Source organism: Peromyscus eremicus, chromosome 10 (assembly GCF_949786415.1).
Source record: "Peromyscus eremicus chromosome 10, PerEre_H2_v1, whole genome shotgun sequence".
Lineage (NCBI taxonomy): Eukaryota > Metazoa > Chordata > Mammalia > Rodentia > Cricetidae > Peromyscus > Peromyscus eremicus.
The window spans coordinates 27,012,954-27,039,027 of record NC_081426.1 but is presented as its reverse complement, the minus strand read 5'-3'; the positions used below and the strand labels follow the sequence as shown (position 1 = coordinate 27,039,027).

The 26,074-nt window shown below is 45.2% G+C and overlaps 1 protein-coding gene across 2 annotated transcripts in view; it reads left to right on the top strand.

Annotated features, from left to right (window-relative positions):
• The first annotated feature begins 1,722 nt into the window (after positions 1 to 1,722).
• Positions 1,723 to 26,074, top strand: part of Pisd (phosphatidylserine decarboxylase) — a 42,380-nt gene continuing 18,028 nt past the window's right edge. Inside the window, exons 1-3 of one of the 2 annotated variants that reach the window (XM_059275654.1) lie at positions 1,723 to 1,821; positions 14,087 to 14,166; positions 18,378 to 18,553. In XM_059275654.1, coding sequence (XP_059131637.1) covers positions 1,757 to 1,821; positions 14,087 to 14,166; positions 18,378 to 18,553 — 321 coding nt within the window. In that variant the 5' untranslated portion in view covers positions 1,723 to 1,756. Of the gene's footprint in view, positions 1,822 to 14,086; positions 14,167 to 18,377; positions 18,554 to 26,074 lie in introns of those variants that run through there. The other variant, XM_059275662.1, reaches the window with a different exon arrangement.

Genomic DNA, 26,074 nt, shown 5'->3' with positions numbered 1-26,074 from the left:
GTCAAATTCATTTTTTCAGATATATACATTTTTTTAATTTTAATTTTTTATGTGTATGGGTGTTTTACCTGCATGTATGTCTGCTCACAACTTGCATGCCTGGTGCCCTCTGAAGGCAGAGAGGGGATGGGATCTCTGGAACTGGAGTCATACACAGTTGTGATCTGCCATGTGGGTGCTGGGAATCGAACTGGGTCCTCTGGAAGAGCAATTAGTGCTCTTAACCACTAAGCCCCATCTCTCCAGCTTTCATTTTTTCTTTTATTATAATAGTGTTTTTCATTTTGTTCCTTTTTTTTCCGTCTTGTTTTTTTTTGTTTTTCAAGACAAGGTTTCTCTGTGTAGTTTTGCGCCTTTCCTGTAAATCACTTTGTAGACCAGGCTGAGTTTTGTTCCTTTTTAAAAAGGTGTATACAGTATATTTATTCCATGTTTTCAAAAGAATTGAAAAAATGTCAAATTTTTTTTGTATAGTATAGTGTATAGTCATTGTACAGTATAACCACTGTGTTACATAAGGCTTTAAAAAAAAAAAAAAACCACAAGGTCTATGTAGCCTAGGCTGGCCTGGGATTCAGGACACTCCAAAGTGCTGGGAATCCTGCATTATTTTGAAACAACTTACCTCATCCCTTTGAATTACAACACTCAATTCCATACCAATAGTATGCTGAGTGTGTGTTTCTTTTTCAGACTTTTGAAAAACCACATCAAAGGGAGGTATCTCTTCTAATACCAAATCTGTTACTTGCAGGTTCTTTTGTTTTGTTTTGTTTTTTGAGACAGGATTTCTCTGTGTAGTTTTGGAGCCTGTCCTAGAACTCGCTCTGTAAATCAGGCTGGCCTTGAACTCATAGAGGTGCTGGGAACAAAGGCTTGTGCCACCACTGCCCGGCTTGCAGGTTCTTTTTAGTGGCTGGTTTTGCTGTAACTGAATTTAAATAACTACATGAAAATAATCTCATGCACTGATTAGCATATCCTTCTCCTATGTCAAATATCTGGTGAAGAAGAAAGACTATGCTTAACATAAGAAAAATCGGGACTTCTTTCATGTTTTGCACCCATGTTCAGCCATTTTTCTAGGGCTTTAAAAAGGAAAAAAAAAGTTCAGAAAAAAATGGTTTTCGACATCGTTGATGTAGAAATACTGGGTTTTCTATCATACAACTTATGAGCCCTTTGCCTATTAATGTGCCCTTGAGCAATTGCTTAACCTCGCTGACCTCTTTAAAATTGGGAATAATGTCCCAGGGCTGGCTGCGGGTCTCCAAGTCAGCGCTTAGAAAAGTGTCAGGTACCACTGAAAAATCGTTTCCCCCTCACAACTGAAAAGACCATCACTCACAGCAGGAGCCTAGTTCGACAGCTTTCTGCATTTCTACAAGCTCCTTGCCCTCTAGAGCCCCAGGCAGCAAGCACAGCAGTGAGGTGAGAACGGAAGAGCACAGCAGTGAGGTGAGAACGGAAGGACGCCCGGCTCCAGGGGATTCAACGCCTTCTTCTGGCCTCCGCGGGCGCCCGCATACAGGTGGCATGCACACACGGAGCACAGGGTGGCTCAGATTTTTTGGGTGCAGGAGCGACATACCCCACGGCTTCATGCGCATGCCAACACATGCGCCAGGGGCGCAGTCACCAGGCGCAGTACGCAGAGACTTCCGGGGCCAGCCCTTCGCTTTCCTGATTGGTCCCACGACCACACAGGCGTGCGTACGAGGGCGGAAGGGGGCGTGTCTGCCTAGGAGGAGGCGAGATGGCGGCGTCAGGGGGTCGCCCATATGTGCGCTCGCTACCTGGAGTCATGCCGTGGCGGAGCAGGTACGGCCTGGCGGGAGGCTGCTGGGGCGGGGGCCAGCCTGGACCAAGCCAGATTCTGGGGAGAGGAGCCATTTATCGTCGCGGGCTCGCCGCGAGTAGGTCTGACAGGAATGACACGGAGCCACCTTTACCTTGGCTCAAGCGCTGGCGCTACAGCCACCGCGTGGACTGTGAAGTGAGTTTGGGTGTGGCCTGAAGGCTCTCGCTTGTCCTTTCCAGCTAGATGGAAGTGCCCTGGGACAACAAAACTGATGGTCCCTAGAGTGGAAGCAGAGCTGAATGCCCTCTCTTGAGTGTTTGCATCCCTGGCAGGATGGTGTGACCTGGAAGAGCACGGCGCTGCCAAGCGACTTTCACTTGGGTTCTAAAGCTTTGAGGCGAAAGGATTAGATGTGGTTATCTGAAAAGTCTGTTGTGGAATTGTGGTCCTTATCCTGCTGACCCACACGTCTCTGTTCCGTCAGTTCCTAGGCTGCTACAGGTGGAAGAGACCTGAGGGATCTTATAAATGCCATTCATTTTTTCGTCTGTTTGAGACAAAGTTTCGTTATGGAAGCCAGGCTGGCCTCGAAATCACAGCAATTTTCCTGTTTCAGCCTCTCAAGTGCTTCCCAAATGCCAGGATTACAGGCATGAGCCAGCTATTTATGCTTTTTAGGGGGTGGGAGAAGAGAAGAGGAGTGAGTTCTTAACTCAGGGAGGAGAAGAAAGATAGTTCTCTACTTGGCTGAGTCACTCATTGTATAGCCAGCCCAGATTGGCACATCTGTGATTACAGGTGTCTTATAGGCCCTCAGGAATGTCCTGGAATTACATGGGGGTATAGGTTGTGAGCCACCTTGTGCTGGGAACCGAACTCTGGTCCTCCTATCTGCTGAGCCATCTCTACAGCCCCAACATTGCTCAATTTAAAAAAAAAAAAGTATGTGTATGCATGTTCGCCAGCATGTATGACTGTGTACCCATGCCTGGTACTCATGGAGGCCAGAAGACGACATTAAATCCACGAGAACTATAGTTACAGGTCGCTGTGAGCTGCCACTGGGTGCTGGGAATTGATCCCAGGTCCTCTGGAAGAGGATATGTTCAGAACAAGAGTAATAGTTTCAAATTTGTTATATATTAAGATAGAAACTTATGCACACAAAAGATAACATTTTTCTAAGTTTTAAGTAAAGTACTATCTATTTGTAAGAAGTAAATGAAAGCTCCACGTCGTAGGGAAGTTTTTCTTTTTAAAAAAAAAATTATTTTTTTGTGTTGAGGTGTTTTGCCTGCAAGTATGTCTGTGTACCGTGTGCATACATGGTGACCGCAGAAGCCACTAGAGTTACCCAGGATGGTGAGCCATCATGTGGGTGCTGGTAATCAAACCCAGGTCCTCTGGAAAAGCAGCCAGTAGTCCTAACTGCTGAGCCATCTCTCCAGCCCCAAAGTTTTTCAGTGAATGAGTGATGTGTGGTAGTAGGAGAGCAACATGGGGTATGATTTAGTGTCATATATGTTTTCTAACGTGTTTGATGAGAGTCGGTAGGGAGATGACTCATCTGGTAAAAGCACTAGCTGACTCACGTTTGGTCCTTAGAAGCCTTGTGAAAAGCTGAATCAAGTGGCCCCCCTCTGTATCCCATCGAGAGGTGGAGGTAGGAGAACTCCAGGCGGCTATTGCAACAGAACTCTGCCTCAACAGGGTGCAATCAAGAACCAGCTTCCAGAAGTTGTCCTCTGAGCCCCACATATGTTCATGGTGTGAACTTGTTCTCTCTCTCTCTCTCTCTCTCTCTCTCTCTCTCTCTCTCTCTTTCTCTCTCACACACACACACACACACACACACACACACACACACACACACTCACACGCACACATGAGGCTTGGTGTCTAACATTCATAATCCAAATACTTAAGAAGTAGAGGCAGGAAGATCAGAAATTCAAGGCTATCCTTGGCTACATTGGGAGTTACAGGCTAGCCTGGTTTTTATGAGACTGTCTCAAACATTACTACCCCAATCTGCCAAAAAGTTGGTTTGGCTGGAATGTTTAGTAAAGATAGAGATGAGCAGGTACGTATCAATCTTCTGCCAGTTTCAGATTCAGAAGGAGGTATTGCTTGGAGCTCTGACAGCTGTAGTTTTTATAAGCCCTCCAGGTTATAAGTTCAGGCAAGTCTAGACAGTTTAACGGAAAGGAGGAATGAGTACTTAGTAAATATTCTAATACCAGGTAGAATATGGTTAAAGCTTTCAAGAGATCTACCACTTGAGCTTTAGAACTCTCCTAGCTTTTGAAAGTAGGAGAGAGAAGTGAGGACTATAGTTAAAAGTTTAGCACCCATGGTGATACTAAAAACATCTTATGGGGCTGGAGAGGTTGTTCCGTGGTTAAGAGCACCTGCTGCTCTTCCAGAGGACCAGGGTTACATTCATAGCACTTACATAGTGACTCACAACCATCTATAACTCCAATTCCAGGGCATTAGAAACCCTCTTCTGGCCTCCATGGCTACTGCATGCACATAGTGTACAGATATACACACAGGCAAAACACACACACACAGGATCTTGACAGTCTTCTGTAAAAATTAAAGATGTACAAACACCTGTCTCTAAGCAAAGTGTGTTGCCCACCTGGGCTGTCTTTAAACTTTTGTGGAAATACAACTAAAGGAAAAAAACTTTTTAAAAAGTTTTCTTTATGGGCTGGAGAGATGGCTCAGCCCTTAAGAGCACTTACTGCTCTCATAGAGGGCCTGGATTGGGTTCCCAGCACCTACGTGGTAACTCCAGTTCCAAGGGATCTAATGCTCCCTTCTCTCCTTTGTGGGCACTGTACACATGTGGCATACAGGCAAATATATATATAAATTTACAACTGGAAGTGTTGTGCCCATGTCTCAACCCCCAAGCAAGACCACCACAGAGCCAATATCCCATGCAAGTACAAAGGGATTTATTAAAGCAAGCAAGCCGGGCTTGGTCCTCATCCAACACACTGGTCAGGTGACGGAGGATGGCCCTGAGCTCTCAGAGTGAAGGGTTTTTAAAGGGAAAAACCCGCAATCTAGGGGGTATAAACAAGCCCTTGCGTTTCAGGGTCATACTTCAGTTAACAGGAACGTTTAGCCAAGAGAAGAACTACAGAAGACAAAATACATTTGGAGACTCTCCCAGTACTATTGCAGACTTTGATGAATTAAACCTTTGTTTTAGCTATTTCTTGGCCAGCAGCTTACCCATCCTGGGGGGCGGGGGGGCGCCTTGACCAGAGTCTTAACTGGGTGTTTATGTTTCTGGAACTTGGTTCAGCTTTTATCTTTGTATTGCTAGAAATGAAGTTTTCTTTAAAATAGAGTTTGTCTTGCTCTCTCAGAAGCAGACTAACCAGGGTGGACACTGGTAACTGGAAGTTGATATAGTCAGTAATAATTGAATCTTTTTTTTGGTAATAATTGAATTTTTTTTCTTAAGATGTCTTGGCCTAGAGAGTTGTCTCACTGTTTAAGAACACTGGCTAGGCGGTGGTGGCACACACCTTTAATCCCAGCACTTGGGAGGCAGAAGCAGGTGACTCTGAATTCAAGACCAGCCCGGTCTACAGAGTAACTTAAGGATGGCCAGGGCTACACAGAGAAACCCTGTCTCCTGGGGGGGGGGGGGGGGGGAACAAAACCAAAAACACTGGCTGCTCTTACAGAGGACCCAGGTTCAATTCGCAGATGGCAGCTCACCATCTGTAATTCCAGTTCCAAGGAATCCAGTGCCTATTTTTGAGCTATTCAGGAACCATCCATGCAAGTGGTACATGCACATACATTCAGGCAAACACTCATACACATAAATAAAAGGTTTATTTAAAATAATGAATAATTAATATTTATTTTAAATAATAAATAAATTATTATTTTAAATAATAAATAAATCTTAAACAGTGAGACAACTGTCTAGCCCAAGACATCTTAAGAAAAAAATTCAATTATTACAAAAAAAGATATTCAATTTTTACTGACTATATCAACTTCCAGTTACCAGTGTCCACCCTGGTTAGTCTGCTTCTGAGAGAGCAAACAAACTCCATTTTAAAGAAAACTTCATTTCTAGCAATACAAAAAAAGGTGTTTTTGATGTCATACATGATGACTTAGTGCTAATGAGATGGGCTCTGATTTTACAGGTGAGGGAATTGATTGCACAGGATTTGACCCAAAGCCAAGTGCTTAATCTCATTTTATTTTGATTTTGTGAAAGGATCTCACTCTGTTCCCCAAGCTGGTCCTCCAGCTTCAGCCTTCAAGTGCTGGGGACGTGTGTGTGTCCACAACTGGCTTTAATAGCCTGCTTGAAGATTCATACCCTTGGTTCTTTCTGTAGAAGAGACACCTGATTGAGCTTATCTGTTCTATCTGGGCCTTAATCTTTTTTTTTTTTCTTTTCTAAACATTTTTTTAATGTTTATGGTGTTTTTTTTCGGGCATTTATGTCTGCACCACGTGCCTGGTGTCCATGGAAGCCAGAAGAGGGCCTTGGATCCCTTGGAACTACAGTGAGATGGTTTTGAACTACCATGTGGCCATTGGGAATCAAACCCAGGTCCTTTCTTTCGAACCATCTATATTCAGTCCTTACCTTCAGAACACTTCCTAGTCCGACCATTTCTCATAGTCTGTCATTATCCAAGCCACCCCATCTCCCACAAGAATGCCTTCAATACCAGTCTTAATGTTTGACTCCTGGCCCTCTTTTTCCCATTTGCCACAGACAACACAATGGTCTTTTCAAAACAAGACCAGCCCCTCTGTCTTGCTCCCGTCTCAGGCCTGTTTCCCCTCCTCACTCATTTTCTGGCTACTCTGTTTGCACTATCTCTGGTCTCTGGCATTTGCTGTCTGTTCTGCTGCCGTGTGGATTACAATCACTAGTTAAGAAAATGCCCTACAAGCTTGGCTGCAGTCTGAGCCTTTGTTTTGTTTTGTTTTTTTTCAAGACAGGGTTTCTTTGTGTAGCCTTGGCCTTCCTAGAACTAACTCTGTAGACCAGGCTGGCCTCGAACTCACAGAGGCCTCTGCCTGCGTCTGCCTCAAAAGTGCTGGGATTAAAGGTGTGCACCACCACTGCCCAGCTAAAAGTTTATATGGGCTTGCATAAAATAAAAAAACAAGTTAAATACTTTCTTACTTCAAGAGGGAAGAACCAGGGCACTGTCACAATCTGAATAAAGCAAAATTCAATTCCAACAGTGTAAATAACTCAGTGTCCAACGGCTGGGATCCACTCACGATCTTCTGGGCTCCTCCAAAGGGCCTGGGTCACTTCTCCAGCCCTGCCCTCTGCAGCACACACAGCTCGTCTTCTAGTCTCTGGATGGCTTTACTCCACTGCTGCTGCTGTTCTTGGTGGTCCTCCTGTGATACTGGCATCTCACCAAGAGCCAGCCTCTCCTGGGCTCCCTTCAGGGACCCTAGCCCTGATACACAGTGACAAGCCTCAGCTACTCTCCATGACCCCTTCATGCCTTCAATAACAGTACCACCTGGGTGACTCTTACACTACCAAGTTCAGCTGCCCACAGGAGGTACAACCATGGCTGCTTCTGGAACACAGCTTCTAAGTACTGGTCCTGAGGAAACCCTTTCCAGAAGACTTTATCTCAGTGATGCTGGTCTCTTCTAATCACCAAGAATTTCTTAGCTCTAGATGACCAGCATCAACTGTCCCAGTAATGCAAAGGTTTCACTTCAGCGGTGCTGGCCTCTTGTTAATCACGGCTGACCAGAATGACAGGATCTTAATTCAAAATAGCAAATGGCCCTGACAGTCTTTAAACTTCCCGCTGAAACCCACAAGCCAAGCCTCATATTGTCTGCACTGCTCAAGATTCTGTCTCCAAAGCTGCTACAGAGCAGCTCACTGAGCTCTCAACACTTAATGGCTTTTTTCCCTTTTTTAAAGCCCAAAGTTCCAAAGTCCTTCTATAATTGTCCCCAAAAGATGGTCAGGTCTTCAACAACAATATCCCATTCAGCTGGTACCAACTTATCTTAGGGTTTCTAACACCATGACCAAAGCAACTTGGGGAGGAAAGGGTTTATTCAGCTTATGCTTCCATATAACACTTCATCCTCAAAAGCAATGAGGGCAGGAACTCACACAGGGTAGGAACCTGGAGGCAGGAGCTGATGCCGAGTCCATGGAGGAGTGCTGCTTACTGGCTTGCTCCTCATGGCTTGCTAAGCTGACATTCTTATAGAGCCCAGGACCACCAGCCCAGGGGTGGCCCCGCCCACAAAGGACTGGGCCCTCCCCCATCGATCATTAATTAAGAAATTGCCCTAGATGCTGGAGAGATGGCTTGATGGTGAAGAGCACTGACTGCTCTTCAATTCCAAGCACAACAGCTCACAATCATCTGTAATTAGTTCCAGGGAATCGAATCTCCTCTTCTAGACTCGGAGAGTACCAGGCACAGACAAACATGCAGGCAAAACATCCCTACATATAACATAAAAACCTTTCAAAAAAAATTTAAGCCGGTCGGTGGTGGTGCATGCCTTTAATCCCAGCACTCGGGAGACAGAGCCAGGCAGATCTCTGTGAGTTTGAGGCCAGCCTGGTCCACAGAGTGAGTTCCAGGAAAGGCTCAAAGCTACACAGAGAAACCCTGTCTCAAAAAAAAAAAAAAAAAAAAAAAAATTAAAAGCTTGGCCTTTAATCCCAGAACTTGGGAGGTGGAAGCAGACAGATCTTAGTGAGTTTGAAGACAGCCTGAACTACATAGCAAGTTCTAGGACAGCCAGAGCTACATAAGAGATCCTGTTTTTAAGGAATTGTGGGGGATAAGGTGATGGCTCAGTGAGTAGTAAGACAAGTGCTTACTGCCTGTCTCAGTCACTGTTCTGTTGCTGTGAAGAGACACTGTGACCAATGCAACATTTAGAAAAGGGATCATTTACTTGGGTACTCGCTTACAGTTTCAATTAGTGTGTTACCATCATGACCAGAAGGAGAAAGGCATGGTGCTGGAGCAGCAGCCGAGAGCTTTACATCCTAATCCACAGGCAGCTGGCAGAGAGAGAGAGAGAGAGAGAGAGAGAGAGAGAGAGAGAGAGAGAGAGAGAGAGAGACTGGGCCTGTTATAGGCTTTTGAAATCCCAAAACCCATCCTCAGTACACCTCCTCCAGTAGAGACACACCTACTCCAACAAGGCCACACCTCCTAATCTTCCCTAATGGTTCAACTGGGGACTAAGTATGCAAATCCATGAGCCAGTGGGGCCATTCTGACTCAAACCACCACATTGCTCAAGCATGAGGATATGGGTTTAGATTCCTAACACTCCAACAGATGGACATGACTGTGCCCAGGCCTGGAACCCCAGTGCTGAGGGGAGAGCAGAGACAGAAAGAAGTATTGGGGCTTGCTGGCTGCCAGCCTCATTTCAAGTTTAGTGAGAGATCCTGTCTCAAAGGAATAAGGCAGAGTGATAGAGCAGGGCACCAACATCCTCCTCTTCTGCAACCTCCCCTCTCACCTCCCCCTGCTCCCATTTTTGGTTTTTACCTCTACAAGTTAGGTAGAGGAGAGTACCCTTTCCTTCTTGATGGGCAAACCCAGGAGCATTTTCTGATTTTTCTTGTAAAGCCCTTTGAGTTCTCATTGCTCAGACAGAAATGTTCAGAAGGCCTGGAGGTGCAACCAGCCCAGTTGTATGTGGTAATGTTTACCCTAGAGAGGTGGGGGCAGGTGCATCATTTGTACCTGGTACCCCTCACACGTTGCTACAAAGGAGGCTGGGAAAGGTAGGCTAGCAGGTATCTAGAAGAAGCAGCAGATTTGTAAGTATCTGGCCTGCTGTGACACAGGTAGAAAACTCTAGGGAGGAGCCAGTGGAAAGGGTGCTACTCCAGGTGAGGAAATCTGTTTAGAACAAGTTCGGTTTTAGATGAGTCCAGAGTGTAGGGGTGGTGGGGAGCTGGTTGTGAATCTAGACCTCAAGGTTTCTAGAGGCACAGTTGAACACTAAGAAGTAGTGAGGGGCTCTTTAAAGCCATGTGCCTGGAAGCAATTCCAGAGAGAGAATGGGTAGGGGGAAAAGGTCTGTACCTGGGCATGGCCTCATATCCAAGTTAGAAAGCAAAAGAGAATCTGCAAAGAAGACTGACAAGGGACTGGAGAGATGGCTCAGCGGTTAAGAGCACTAGCTGCTCTTCCAGAGGTCCTGAGTTCAATTCCCAGTACCCACATGGCAGCTTACAACTGTCTGTAACTCCAGTTCCGGTGGATCTGACACCTTCACACCAATGTACATAAAATAACGTTAAATAAATTATTTAAAAAAAAAAAAAGAAGACTGACAAAGTCCCAGGAAGTTAGGAGAAGCACTCAAGACCCCAGAAGTGAGTCAGGAGTGAGATTCTGGGAGACAAAAAACAAACAAAACAAAACAAAAAAACATTTTTTGCTGCTGCCAGGCCAAGAAAGAGACCTGGTGTGTATTTAGTGACATTGCGGGCATGGAGGGCGCTGACTGAGGGCGACGTGATAGGAACAAAAATGTGAGGACATGATTGACAGTGAAGGACAGGCACCAAAGCTACACAGAGAAACCCTGTCTCAAAAAACAAACAAAAAAAGCTGTGATGAAAGAGAAGAAAAGTGAGGTGGGAACTGGAGAGAGACGTGGGGCAGTTTCTGTGTGAACTGCAGGAATTATGGTATTTATGTCATGAGAGACAAGCTGACAATAAGGGGACATTCTTGGGGGGAAGGTGGGTGCATAAGCAGACTGCCTCAACACTGTGTATCCAGAGATGGTGGGCAAACAATTGTGGATGATTGTGTCATCCCCGCCCTCCCCAAAACGTCAAGTTAGGGGAAACAGTAGAGCGATGTCTAGACCCTCCCTTCTTGTTTTTTGTTTGTTTGTTTGTTTTTCAAGCCAAGGTTTCTCTGTAGCTTTGTGTCTTTCCTGGAACTTGCTTTGTAGACCAGGCTGGCCTTGAACTCACAGAGATCCGCCTGCCTCTGCCTCCCGAGTGCTGGGATTAAAGGCGTGCGCCACCACTGCCCCGGCCTGTTTTTGTGGTTTGAGACATTCTCTTGCTATGTACCAGATTAGTCCTGAACTTTCTCTTTTCTCTCTTTTTTTTTTTTTTCCTGGAGCTGAGGACCAAACCCAGGGCCAAGCGCTCTACCACTGAGCTAAATCCCCATACCACTGAGCTAAATCCCCTAGTCCTGAACTTTCTCAATCCTCCTGCATCAGTCTCCCAACATACTTTGCCCTCTAGTCAGTTGTAACCGTCATTGTTCTAATTCCCCTGGAAAAGCAGGGCTTTAGGCTTACTGTTGTATATTGAGAGCAGCTGGTCTCAGATGGTAGTGCTGTTTGTTAACAGCGGTCCACAGGCTGAGACTCCCACCCTCACATAGAGGAGAAGCCAGGTCCATGGGTTAGCCACAGCAGCACCACGTGGGGAGGGTGTTTTCAAGTCGTTTTTTGAGAAGAAAATCAAAGTACTGAAACTTGATTATGTTTATAGCATTTAACGACTAAATATCCATAAGGTAAATAATATGTACAAAAGTTATAAATGCATTTCTTTTTTTCACAAAAAATATCAATTTAGATGTTTATAGTAGTGAAAGTTACCACTTTAATATTATAACGTTCTCCAAAGAAGAAAGAAACATTTACTGTCAAGGATGTAGTTTCTTTATCTAGATTTCAGATCAGTACTTTGGAAAATGAAGCTGGGTATGATAGTACATGCCTTTAATCCCACGACCCGGGAGACAGAGGCTGGAGGATCTGTGCAAGTTCAAGACAAGCCTAGTCTAAAGAGTGAGTTCTAAGCCGGGCGGTGGTGGCGCACGCCTTTAATCCCAGCACTCGGGAGGCAGAGCCAGGCGGATCTCTGTGAGTTCGAGGCCAGCCTGGGCTACCAAGTGAGTCCCAGGAAAGGCGCAAAGCTACACAGAGAAACCCTGTCTCGAAAAACCAAAAAAAAAAAAAAAGTGAGTTCTAGCCGGGCGGTGGTGGCACACGCCTTTAATCCCAGCACTCGGGAGGCAGAGGCAGGTGGATCTCTGTGAGTTCGAGTCCAGCCTGGTCTACAGAGCGAGATCCTGGAAAGGCGCAAAGCTACACAGAGAAAGAGAAACCCTGTCTCGAAAAACCAAAAAAAAAAAAAAAAAAAAAAAAAAAGAGTGAGTTCTAGGCTAGTCAAGGCTACATCCTAAGACCCTGCCTCAAAAAAAAAAAAAAAGTGTGTATGTGAGTGATTGCATGTTGGCATGTGTATCACTAAGTACCTGGTGCCCAAGGAGGCCCAAAACAAACAAACATTTCAGAAACTAGGGGGTTATCTGAATTGAAATTCAGAGAATTGAAAGTTTGATCTTTGATGAGGGAAATCTAGTTGCTAACTAGAAGTCAGTGCTCTGCTTGTCAGTGTGATCACTTGTCACCGCTGGGACATGTTTGATTTCCCCTAGGGAAGTGGCACTTCTTAGATCACGCCATTCAGAAAGAGTAGGTAAATGTTTCTAGGTCCTTTGCATCTGCTTACTCTGTCACTACAGCCCAGTAGCCACAAAAGACAATGAAAACATTGTACACCAGAGCCACCATGGTAGTGCACAAACATAATCCCAACATGATGAGCGGAGACAGGCCAGCCTGAGCTACATGGTGAGACCTTGTCTCGAAACAGTCCAAAGCCTGGTGGTGGTGATGCATGCCTTTGGTCCCAAGCACTCAGGAGGTAGAGGTAGGTAGATCTCTGAGTTCCAAGACAGTGAGGGCTATACAGAGAGACCCTGTCTGGAAAAACTAAAAACAAACAAACAAACAAACCACAGCAATTCAGTGGGGGAAAAGGAAGGGAAGGAGGGAGAGAGAGAAAGAAAACATTCTAAACTGGTAGAGCTAGTGAGACTAGCTTAGTGTGGTGTGTTGGTGGCCACTCCTCCCTGTTCCTCAGTATATATATATATATATTGGTTTTTCGAGACAGGGTTTCTCTGTGTAGCATTTGGAGCCTGTCCTGGAACTCACTCTGTAGACCAGGCTGGCCTTGAACTCACAGAGATCCGCCTGCCTCTGCCTCCTGAGTGCTGGGATTAAAAGCGTGTGCCACCAATGCCCGGCATCAGTATAAATATTTAAAGCATTAAATTTTCAGCCCCTGACAGGTAGGTAGGTTCAAGGAGCAGGGCCCAGCATATGCAGATCTGTGTGCAGCTCTTCTTCGTGTGCAGAAACACCTGCAGAAAAACTAGGCTTTGAGACCTTGTTTCCGTACTTGTTATGATCTCACGATTAATGATGAAAAAAAAAAACTTTCATTGTATATAGTGGTTTCAAACTTAGAAAAATTAAAAAATAGTGACTAGAAATCCAAAATACCTTTGTTCAGATTCTGCCAACTCCATGTTGTTGGCATTCTCTTCTACTGTATGGATCCTGGTGTCTGCAGTATAGAGCCTGGCAGACTCTATAATGTAACTCTTTCAGCTTCTCCTATGAGGACGCTTCTTTCATTAATTGTGGTTAAAGCCATGAAGCTCACATTGATACAATATTGTAGGATTTCTAAATTGTCCTTGGTGACCCACACCTGTGACCCCAGCACTCAGGAAATAGATGCAGAAGGACAAGGAGTTCAGGGTTATCCTCAGTTACATAGGAAGCTTAAGGCCAAAACCTTGGCCGCAGGATGAATTGCCAGTCAGTAGGGCTGGGAGAGATGACTCAGTTGTTTAGTTAAGAGTGTGTACATGCTGTTCTTAGAGATGACCCAAGTTCAGTTCCCAGCACCCTTGTTGGGCCACTCCCAGCCATCTAACTCCATCTCCAGTTGGATCTGACACCTTCCCCTGGCCTCCACAGGCACCTGTACTCATGTGCACATACTCACATAGAGACACACACACACAGAGTTAAAAAATAATTTCAGAAAAAAAATTAAGTTGTCAACCAATTCATCATTTTTATTTATTCATTCATTTGTTTGTTTGTTTTGTGATGTGTCTTAGAGGCTTTCTGTTTGTGAGCTTTTGATGGGCAGCACATACTGTTTATTGGGTCATCTACAGTGCATTTCTACATCAGGTGGACGGTGTGCCTTTTGTGGAGTCACTCTAAGTATCAGATATCAGAACATTCAACATTTTCTTCAAGGAAAAATAAGTAGGTCAAATAAACCAATTCTGTTTCTAAACAGAATCAGAAATTGTATTTGTGATGATTCGTTTTTCTTGGTTGTAGCCCCGGCCACTGTGAATACACTGCCATGCGCCATTTTCTCGGCTCCTTGCGGAAGCTGCCCCTTGAAACCTTCAGCACAGGTAAGGAGCAATTGAACATCTGTTTACTCAACTGGACGGGAACTGAAAGCTGGAAAAACAGAGGGTTGTTAGAATTAAATACCTTTGAAGCACTCCTGTAAGTCCTGGTGACTGGCCTGTAGTCCTCACTGGAGCCTCAACAACTACCCATTGTCTGAGTAGTACTCTGCTGTATGGACTGCCATTCATTGCTGGGTATTTGTTTCTAGCCTTTTCTGCCACAGACAGTCCTACAGTAATACGTTTGCCATTCTCAGGGTACTGGGCCCGAAGGTGTCTAAGCTAGGCATGATGGTGCATATCTGTTACAATGCCAGCCTTTGGGAGCTTGAGACAGGACGATAATGGGTTTGAAAGCTTGAGCTCTATATTGAGACTCTATAAAACGTTTACGTATTTTGCACTTTAGTATTTAGGCCGAATTGTTCTTCAGAGAGTCTGTTCCAGTTGAGACTCATGAGTAGAAAGTACTGTGGAGTGGCACCTCCCCACCCCCAGCACTGTGGAGTGAGAACTTGGTGGTCTGGTTGTGTTGTCTTTATTACCCACCTATCCTTTTGTTTACGTACTGAATGCTGTTTCTAATGGCCCAGTACCGATCCTGGGAGTGAAATGAGCTGGTTGATGAGACCAACAGAAAACCTGCTACAAACACGCTAGTTAATGGGAGCCCTTGGGGCTGTTACTAATCAGTAACTGCATGCTGGAACACGCAGGGAGAGCTCAGCAATGAACATGTAGTCTTTTTTCATTCAGTTCCCAGTGCCCACGACTGTCTGCAGATCTGGCTCAGGCTGATTTTCTCTGCCAGTTAAAGAATTGAAAGGAAGAATTCCAAGCTAAACAGGTAGCAGCAGAGAAATCCCAAGCACCGTAGACAGAATCAGCAGCAGGTAGAGAAATGGATTCACTTGGGGGTGAGGAGACACAGACATGTAGCAGGCACACAGAAAAAGACCCTCCTCAAAGCAGAGGGGGAACTGAGGAAGCTGAAAAGCGGAGTCTCTTCTTAAGGGCAGGGCTTTTTAAGTCTCTTAACTGCTTCAAGCCAACAAAGAGTTGGCAACGAGGAAGCAGTGCCTCAGGAGGATTGACCTGAGGACCATTGCACAACCAATGGCAAAGATTCAGAGCACAAGCCAGCAGTTTGGTGCCGATGTGTATCTGTGGAGCTTGTCATATGAGTGAGGTAGCGTCTACACATAAAAAGTGATCCTTTCGGTAGTATTCTAATTCCTACTGAGAGCAGAGGTAGAGGAACAGCTGGGGCAGTTTGCCCTTAGGAAGAGAACAGGCAAGAAAGCCACCCTAAGAATCCTCGGCAGGCTTGATCTCTGCCACCATCGTCACCAGAAGCTACACTGTGGAGAAAACCATTTGTCTCCTTAAAGAGTTCAAGGAGGGCTGGAGAGATGGCTCAGAGGTTAAGAGCACTGACTGCTCTTCCAGAGGTCCTGAGTTCAACTCCCAGCAACCACATGGTGGCTCACACCACCTGTAATGAGATCTGGTGCCCTCTTCTGGTCATACATGCTGTATACAAAATAAATAAATAAATCTTAAATGTTGTAATTGTGTTTCTATTTCTAATAAAAAAAAAAAAAAAAAAAAAAAAAAAAAAGAGTTCAAGGAGCCTTTCAGCCGACTTAAGTTTAGAAGTCAACTGTTGAGTTTCTTCTACTATACCCTCATGTGAAACATTAAAAGACAAGGTTAGTGAGGAAAGCCCCTTGACATCATAATTAACATAAGTCTTGTTTAATAAGGTGAGGCGTAATTGTGTAGCTGGGACTATGCACCAGAACCTTCTTACCGGAATCCTGTAGAAGACTTACCGGCAGTGACTTACCAGCAAGCAAGGCTTCTGCCTATGTGCCAGCTCTAATGTCCTGTGGGGGGGCAATATGGGCCAAACCTGAGTAAAATCTGGGTTCCACTTGTTGAAATCACACTGAGACAGCAGCATCTAATTGACATTTTTAAAGAGAAATATCTTTTTTAATAGGGTTATCCAGCAATGTTCCAGGGTCACGGTTTTGATATCTTTTGTTTTTGTTTTTTATTTTTGTTTTGAAACAGGGTTTCTCTGTAGAGCCCCGGCTGACCTGGAACTTGCTCTGTAGACTAGGCTGGCCTTGAACGGAAGGGTCCGACTGTCCTTGCCTCCTGAGTGTTGGTATTAAAGGCTAGTACAACCACTGCCCACCCATTTTGACATCTTAACTAATTCCCAAAGCCCGTGAGTTTGCCAACAGGGTATCTGGCAGGTGACATGATTGGTACACATCTGCAGTCCCAGCACCTGGGAGGTGGAGGCAGGGGAACAGGGAGTTCAAGGCCAGTCTAGATTACACTGAGACCCTATCTTTTGTTTTTTGTTTTGTTTTGTTTTTTGTTTTCAAGACATTGTTTCTTTGTATAACAGCTCTGACTGTCCTGGAACTCAATTTGTGGACCAGGCTGGCCTTGAACTCACAGAGATCTGCCTGCCTCTGCCTCCTGAGTGCCACTCGGCTGAGAAGGAATATGATTGGTTAGGACAAAGGATATCATTATAGGGTGTAAATGACTGCAGTATGTAGCTCACGTTTCCCTCCTGTAGACCCTACCTCTGAAAGTTGCTTGTCCTGTAGGTGGAGTTTTCCTGTTGTGGCAGCAGTTTCCCAAATAACCAACACTGAGACTTAATATTACTTATAAATGCTTGGCCAATAGCTCAGGCTTGTTACTAGCTAACTCTTACATTTAAATTAACTCATATTTCTTATCTGCACTCTACCATGAAGCTTGGTATCTTTTCCCAGTATGGCATGCTCATCTCGATTCTCCCTGTGTCTTCTGTCGACTCCTCTGATTCCACTCCCTTCATCCCAGCATTCTCTCCATCTCAGGCTGTCTCACCCAATTTCTTCCTGTCCAGCTATCAGCCAATCAGCTTTTTATTAACAACCAGAGCAATACATATTTACAGTGTACAGAAGGATTATTTCACAGCATTGTTTAAGACAAGGCAGGCTGTCCCCACAGATAACTTATCAAGTAGCAGATTCATTAGGAATGATTAGACAATGGACAAGATTTATGACATCCTTTGCTTATTTAAAAAAGAACCAGCACCAGGTGGTGGTGGTGGTGGTGGTAGTGGCAGCGGCGGCGGCGCACGTCTTTAATCACAGCACTTGGGAGGCAGAGGCAGGTAGATCTCTGTGAGTTCGAGGCCAGCCTGGTCTACAGAGTGAGTTCCAGGACAGGCTCCAAAGCTACACAGAGAAACCCTGTCTCGAAAAAAAACAGAAAAATAAAAAATAAAAATAAAAATAAAAAAGAACCAGCAAGCCTGTGAAATGGCTCAGTGGGTTAAGGAACTTGCCACCAAATCTGATAACCTGTTTGATTCTGAGCATTCACATGGTACCTGTACAACACATTTGTGTGTGTGCACACATACACAGATTAAATAAATACATTTTTTAAAGAACCAGTGCTAAGAATGTAGCTCAGTGGTGCAGCTCTTGCCAAGCATGTTCAAGACTCTAGGTTCAGTCCCCAGTACTACAGGAAAAAAACCAAAAGAATTAGCTGGTTGTGGTGACCAACACAAACAATCCCAGTGCTTGAAAGTCAGAGGCAGGAGCATCAGTCAGTCTTAGATACACAGTGAGTTTAAGGCTGGGCAGGCTCCATGAGACCCTGTCTCAAAACAACCAAAACCAAATAACTAAAGCCAGCCACTAAAATGAGGTGCTATGGGGCTACCTCCCTCCATCCAGTCAGCGGCACATATCTGCTCTTTGCTGTTGGAATTTCTAGTTTGTTTGTTTGTTTGTTTAGTGTATATATTTAAGGTATACAGCGTGATTTTTTTTTTTTGAGGTAGAGTCTTGCTGTGGAGTCCAGGCTGGTGTTGAACCCCTTTCTCCACCCTCCTGGGTGCTGGGATCATAGGCATGTACCACCAGGTTGCCCAGCAGGGTGGACCGTTGATGCACTCATCTTGAGATACATAGTAAAGTGATATAATTCAGCAAATTACTGAAATTATCTCATGTAACTTCCTTTCTTATTGTTGTTATTGGTAAAAGTACTCAAAATGTACTTACTCTCTTTTGGCAAGTTATTAATATGCAGTATTGTTAACAATAACCTTCTCATGTCTCCCAGGCTCAGAATCTCTGTTTTTTTTTTTTTTGTTGTTGTTGTTGTTGTTACAGGTGCCAGAAAAATCCATACTGCTCCAGTCCGATCCTTGTTCCTGCTGCGCCCTGTGCCCTTCCTGTTGGCAACAGGTGGTGGTTATGCGGGGTACCGGCAGTATGAGAAGTACAGGGATCAGAAGCTTGAGAAGCTGGGATTGGAGATTCCACCCAAACTTGCTAGTCACTGGGAGGTAGGACTGAGTGGGCGTGACCTGCTTGCATCTCAAATGGCTGTCACTATCTAAATTGCCCCCATTGAAATTGTTTGAACAAATCACATCTGCTTTCCTGGGGCTCATGTCTCTGGTGGATTTTGAACTATTGTGGGAGTCACACCTTTGATGTGCTGTCAAACTTGTCTTCCCATGCACCTGAGCAGAAAGTGCTTGCTGTTATGATCTTTTATTGCACTGGTATTGCCACCAGCCATCTTGGCTCTTGTTCTGGGGCTGAGGAGGGTGACCTGTTGCCTTTTGTGATATGGATTCATTCTCACCAGGAACCAGACTGTTGGAGTCAAATTTCTTTATTATCATTAGTGCTCAGAATGCCCCACACCAGTTTGTTACATGGTAGGGATAGGGCAGCCACACTATTCCTGAACCATGCATCTTGCATAATGAGGTGTCTTTTCCACCAATGCTTCCTCTGGCCCAGGTGACCCCCTGATTCAGTAGACATTCAGTAACTATTGAAATATGATGTAAAGATGTAGTTTTAGGGCCAGGGAAATGGCTCATCAAGTAAGAGCATCTGATGTGCAAGCACGAGGATCTGAGTTCAGGTCTCCAGCCCACAACTACGAAGCTAGATGTGGTCATGTGACTTGTAACTTTTTCTGCCATGGGAGGGGCAGACACAGGAGGATTGCTGAGGCTGCCTTGAACTTAGATCAAGGTTCAGTGAGATACTCTGCTTCAAGGAAACAGGGTGGAGGGCGGTGGAGCAGAACATCTGACATTCACCTCGAGCCTCTGTTCCAATAGCCGCACGTACGTGTCATGTATATACTGATACATATTTTCAAAAGCCCCACAAGATTGCCTTCTCTTCATCCATAATTTAACAAAAGAAAAACTTGACTCATCAAAGGACCAGTGGTTGGTCCCTAGAGCCTGGACTGAGGCCGAAGCTGAGGACTGAGGTTTTCTGGTATTTGGATTTTCTCAGGATTTCCTCCATAGTTTATCTAATACAGCTGAATCCTGTGTAAGGCAGTGGCAGGGCACCAGCCTGCTGATGGCAGGGCACCACATACCAGCTGTATGAACTTGGAAATGTCACTTTCTCTCTGGTCCTCTGCATCCTTAGGTGTGAAGTGGCAAGTTGGGTGGGAAAACAAATGATGCTCCTCGTTGTTCTAAACAGTCTCTGTAGCTGATATTTGTTGTCCCTGGTATGTGATGAGCTTCCTTCCAGGATAGTTTCTGGAGTGTCTGGGGTTTAGACCTTTTTCCTCCAGTAAAATCCAATGTTAAAGATTTCTCTCCATCTCCTCCCTCATTCCATCCCTTCCTCCTCTTCTGCCCTCTTCCCTTCCCTTCCTCTCCTCCCTCTACCCCTCCATTTCTCTGTGGCACAGAGGACTGAACCCAGGGTGCCATGCATGCTGTGAGTGCTTTGCCACTGAACTGTATTCTAGTCCTTTTGAACCTTACTTGAGCCAGAGTCTTACTAAGTTGCTTAGGTTGGCCTCAAACTTGTCATTTTCCTACTTCATTCCCTGCAATAGCTGGTCTGAAATGGTGTGCACCATGGTTTACAGGATGGTTGTAAAAGGATGGGGTCAGGTAACTTGAAGAGGCCATGCCTAGACTGACAAGACTCTGATGTGTGTACCTGTGCGGTATGAGGTCTCAAACACCTGCGTTTAAACTGTGGGAGTTAGGTAGCCATCCTTACTTGAGTAACACGGCTACAGGATTCCTGGGTTTTCACGTGAGATGCCGGCAGTTCATTTCACAGAAAGTAGTGTGCACAGTTGACACTATCCTGAGTGGCAGCAGGACAAGGAGAGACATGAATTAGCAGCACTCCTTATCCCCGTTCCCTACCTAACTGTAATTGTAAATAAAGAGATTTTCCCAGATGTTACTATTAATTATTGTGGAACTTTTAAAATAATGAATTAAGGGAGCTGGGGAGTGGCTCCATGGGGAATAGTGTTCACTAGGAAGACCTGAATTGGAAGTACAAATGGCTAACACCCACTTAAAAAGCTGATGGTTGCTGTTATATTGAGCCCGTAAGTCACCAGCACAGCTGAGGGGATAGGATGATACTGTTTTACCAAAAATAGCACTTTTTGGATTTCCAGAAGATGGACACGAGGGAGTGGTCAGTAGCCTCCCATGTAAATCATTTCTATTAGCTAATACCTATTAGTGTGCCAGCAGCCAGGCTTTTTTTTTTTTTTTTTAATAATTCTAAAATTTCTCTCCATAAAAACATTTTCTCATCTTTCATATCAGACATATGCTTGTTTGCCTGTGACAGGGTCTCACTAAGTGGCCCAGGCTGACCTAGAGCCTCTTTTTGTTTGTTTGTTTGTTTGACCTAGAGCCTCTTAAGTGCTGACTTACAGACATGAGCTACTGTGCCTGCTCTTGAGTCAGACATCTGAAGACTATGGCTATAATACCTGTGGTGGTTTGAATAAGAATGGCCCCCATATATTTGAATGCTTGGTCATTAGGGAGTGGCACTACCTGAGAAGGATCAGGAGGTGTGGCCTTTGTTGAACTAAGTGTGATTTTGTTGGAGGAAGTGTACCACTGGCGGTGGGCTTTGAGGTTTTAAAAGCCTAAGCCAGGCCCAGTGTCTCTCTCTCTCCCTGATGCCTGTGGATCTGGGTGTAGAACTCTGGGTTCCTCCTCCAGCACCATGTCTGTCTGCATGCCACCATGCTCCCTGCCATGATGATAATGGACTAAACCTCTGAACTGTAAGCTAGCCCCAACTAAATGTTTTCTTTATAAGAGTTGCCATGATTTTGGTGTCTCGTCACAGCACTAGGAAACTAAGAACCTTAGGTTCCTTCAGTACTTTGTGTAATTCTGTTGAGGTTTTACAACAGAAGGAGGAAGGTCAAGCATTTTAACAATTTTATGACGAATTACATGGGCTGAATATAGTAGCATGTAATGCTTGTGTTTCCAGTGCGCAGGGGGCAGAGGCAGGAAGATTGCTGCAGATTCAAGGCTAGCATAGCTATTTTCAAGCCAGTCAGGGCTACATGGCCAGACACTGTCTGTTAAAACAAACAAACAAACAAACAAACAAAAACCAAACGGATTTTGAGCGGAGAAAACTTATTTCCAGAACTGATCTGGACCAGAAGGCTGTTCTTCCCTGAGGTGGAGCACCAGGAGATGAAAAGATAAAGAAAATAGAAAAGCTGGGGTCAAGAGATCTGGAACAAGTTGTGTCTTATGACAAGCAAGTCTATTAAGAAACTCTATCTTAGCTGGGCGATGGTGCTTTAATCCCAGCACTCGGGAGGCAGAGGTAGGCAGGCATTTGTGAGTTTGAGGCCAGCCTGGTCTACAGTTTGAGTTCCAGGACAGCCAAGGCTACATAGAGAAACCCTGTCTTGAAAAAACGAGAGAGAGAGACACACACACACAGAGACATAGAGACAGACAGAGACAGAAAGAAAGAAAGAAAAAGAAAGAAAGAAGGAAGGAAGGAAGGAAGGAAGGAAGGGAGGGAGGGGAGGGGAGGGAAGGGAGGGGAGGGGAGGGAAGGGAAGGGAAGAGAAAGGAAGGAAGGAAGGGAGGAAGGAAGGAAGGGAGGAAGGAAGGAAGGAAGGACATACAGCTTGTCTTCTAGGCTCAGGCTATCCCAACCTTGTGGCTGTCCTGTTCCTTTTTTTGTTTTGTTGTTGTTGTTGTTTTTGAGACAGTGTTTCTCTGTGTAGTCCTAGCTGTCCTGGAACTCACTCTGTAGACCAGGCTGGCCTTGAACACACAGAGATCCACCTGTCTCTGCCTCCTGAGTGCTGGGATCAAGGTGTGCGCCACCACGGCTGGCGGCTACTCTGTTCTTGATGGCTCTCCTTTAGTAGTGACATCTCCAAAATGCTGAGGTCTTTACTGCAATTGGACTGCTCTTTCACCAGTAGACTCTCCTGGGCTCTCTTCAGGGACTCCAGCCCTACCACACAGTGCCAAGACATGACTGCTCTCCATGACTTCTTCATGCCTTCAAAACCAGTACCACCTGAGTGACTCTTACACTACCAAGTTCAGCTGTTTGCACAAGGTGCAACCTTGGCCACTTCTGGAACACAGCTTCTGTGGGCTGACCCTGAGGAAACACTTCCCAGAAGGTTTCAGTGACGCTGGTCTCATCTGTCAGATTCTTCAGCCCCCAGCTGACCAGCACCGGTGCCTGTAAAGTGGTGCTGGTCTTTTGTTAATCACTGCTGATTCTTCAGCACCAGCTAACCAGAACCACAGAATCTTAAATCAAAATATTAAATGGTCCTGATAGAGAGCCTTTGCTTCTTTCAAATGTTACAGACTTTGAGACCACTAAGGAAAGACCACAGACTTAATACAGATAATAATCAGCCAAATGTATTGTAGCAGCAGGACCACAGTCTCCAAAGCCAAATCAGACATGCGCACTGAAGCCAGTGGACAAAGGAGAACATCACAATTACTCCACTTCTGCAGAGTGTACAGCTCTGTGAGGAAACTGCCTCATTCCCCTGCCCACAGCAGTAAGAGCTTACAGACCAGGACAAGTGGTTAATTATTTCACAGTAGTTACACAGATCTGGGGAGGGGGGTAAGGGATTTTTCAGGAATTTTAGGTCAGAGGCCAATGACTGCTAAGGTGGGTGGGTGGTTCAAAATGGTGTTTCCTTAGCCGTCACATTCCCCACTGGCTTAGATCATAAGAATCAAATAATTGATTCCAGCAGAGGTACCGTTGAAACTGAGCCTGTGGGGTCAATATTTTAACAGAGTTGATTATTCTTTTTTTTTTTTTTTTTTTTTTCCTGTGACAGCGTTTCTCTGTGTAGCTTTGCGCCTTTCCTGGATTTCACTCTGTAGCCCAGGCTGGCCTCGAACTCACAGAGATCTGCCTGCCTCTGCCTCCTGAGTGCTGGGATTAAAGGCGTGTGCCACCACCGCCCGGTGATTATTCTTTTAATGTATGTTAGCAACCAATTTAAAATGCAGGGGTTGGGACTGAAGAGATGGCTCAGAGATTAAGAGCATTGACTGCTCTTCCAGAGGACCCGGGTTCAATTCACAGAACCCATATGGCAGCTCACAACTGTCTGTAACTCCAGTTCCAAGGGACCCAACACCTATGGCAAAACACCAATGCACATAAAATAAAATAGAATAAAATAAAATAAAATAAAATAAAATAAAATAAGCTGGGTGGTGGCGCACACCTTTGATCCCAGCACTCAGGAGGCAGAGCCAGGCAGATCTCTAGGAGATTGAGGCCAGCCTAGGCTTCGGAGTGAGTTCCAGGAAAGGCGCCAAAGCTACACAGAGAAACCTTGTCTCCAAAACCAAAACCAAAACCAAAACAAACCAAAACAAAAAAAAACAAAAATGAATCTCAGTACCTCGTCCAGGGTTCACTTCTCGGGTGGTATCCCAAGTGTAGGTTCTGGTTCTGTGGCCCCTTGGTGGTTCTTTTCTTAGTGAGGGGACTCGTTTTTGGGGCAGTACTGAATGGGCTGCACCTGTATCCACTAGGAACCAGAGAATGTTCCCCCTATTTTTCCTGTGACCGTGGGCTCCTGGGGGCTCACTGGTATGGAGCCCTAGCCCTGTCAGTCTGACCTTGTGAGACTGAGGGTCTGTCTTCCCTTTTCCTGCCTGTGTGGGCACCCATTCTTCTAGTGTCCGCCGGCCCTTCTGCAACCTGGCCCAAGGCTGATTTGGTCCCCTGGGGTAGTACTCTTGGTTTCTATCAGGATCTCTAATGGTAAAAGTCTTCAGGACTGTTGCCAATAACTGTGACCTATCCAATCCCGCAAGCCCTTCTAATTTCTGTAACTTCCTGTGAATATCTGGGGCTAACAGTGTGACAGAAGCCATCTTAATAGATGCTGGTTTTCTGGGGTAAACTCCCTGTAAGCCTCCCAGAGGCGCTCCAGGAATCCAGCAGGAGATTCTGGATGTCCCTGAGTTACCTCGGATACCACTGAGAGATTAGTTGGCTGTCTAGCTGCTGCTCTCAGTCAGGAGGGCCTGGCGTTGGAGTCTAGTGCCCACTTACCTTGGTCAGTGTTGATGAGGGCGATATTGGATGAGCTGTTCTTTCTGCATCCAGCTTGGTTGCGCTTCTTGGCTTCAGTCATGATTCGATTCCTCTCCTCAGCAGTGACATGGTCCTAGAAGCTGCTTACTGTACCAGGCTTTTTCTTTTGGGCCACCAGTCGCTTTCCAAGTCATGACCCGGAGACTTATTATTAGTTTTGAATGCTCAGCCTTAGCTTAGGCACGTTTCTGGCTAGCTCTATTAACTTAATCTGTTTCTCTTTATCTACTTTTTGCCTCGAGGCTTTTTGCTTTTCTTTCTTTCTGTATATCTTACTTTCACTGCTTCTCTATGTCTTGCTGGCTGGTGTCTGCCTGGCTTCTGGCCCCAGGCCTATCTCCCTTGTTCTCTCCTCCTCCTTCTCTCTTTTTTCTTTTCTCGAAGATTTCTATTCTCTCCCTCCAGCCCTGCCTATCCTTTCTCCTGCCTAGCTATTAGACATTCAGGGTTTTTTAAAAGATTTATTTATTATGTATACAGTATTCTGTCTGCATATATTCCTGCATACCAGAAGAGGGCACCAGATCTCAATACAGATGGTTGTGAACCACCATGTGGGTGCTGGGAATTGAACTCAGGACCTGTGGAAGAACAGCCAGTGTTCTTAACCTCTGAGCCATCTCTCCAGCCCTTGGATGTTCAGCTTTTTACTAGACCAATCAGGTGCCTTAGGCAGACAAGGTGAAACAAATGCAACACCTCTTTACATAACTAAACAACTACAGCATATATAGTGGCACATCTTTACATAGTTCAAATAATACTCTACAATAGCTTACAATTAGCCTAGGTTGGTGGATGTAAAGACATCAGTTTCCAACAGGCTGATGGGCCTGAAGTTTCTCTGCGAAGGGAGGGTTCTGGGTTTTCCAGTTACAGACCATTGGTTGAGAGAGAGCGGGAGGGAGGGGAGAGGGAAAGAATTTGTCTTAATACCACATATGTTAGTAGTTCATTTCTTTCTCCTGCCAGGTAGGGCACATGTTCCTCCACTTAGGATGGACTTGTTTCCTGATAAACCTATCATAGATTAAAAATGTTTTCAGTAAGAACTGTTTAACATATCAAGCCTGCTGAATGTCATGGCTCAGCAGCACAGCACATTATACAATATTGGCTGTTTGCCTTTGTATTTTCTGGCTGACTGGGTGAGGTGGTTCCATGCCACTGCACAGCATCTCTAGGTATTATTGTAATGCATGCCGTTAGCCCAGGAGAAGATCACAGTGCCAAGTGTGAGGTCTGGCTTGTACTGACTGCGTGACTTTTGCACCATGGTAAAGTTACCTCAGAACTGGAGTGTGTATGATGTTGTAGGGTGTGCCACACAGTACTCTTGGTCCTTCATCTTGGTGGACCGGGGGTTGTTTGCAGCCTTTTCTTCTGTGTATATAATACAACCAATGTGAACATCACAT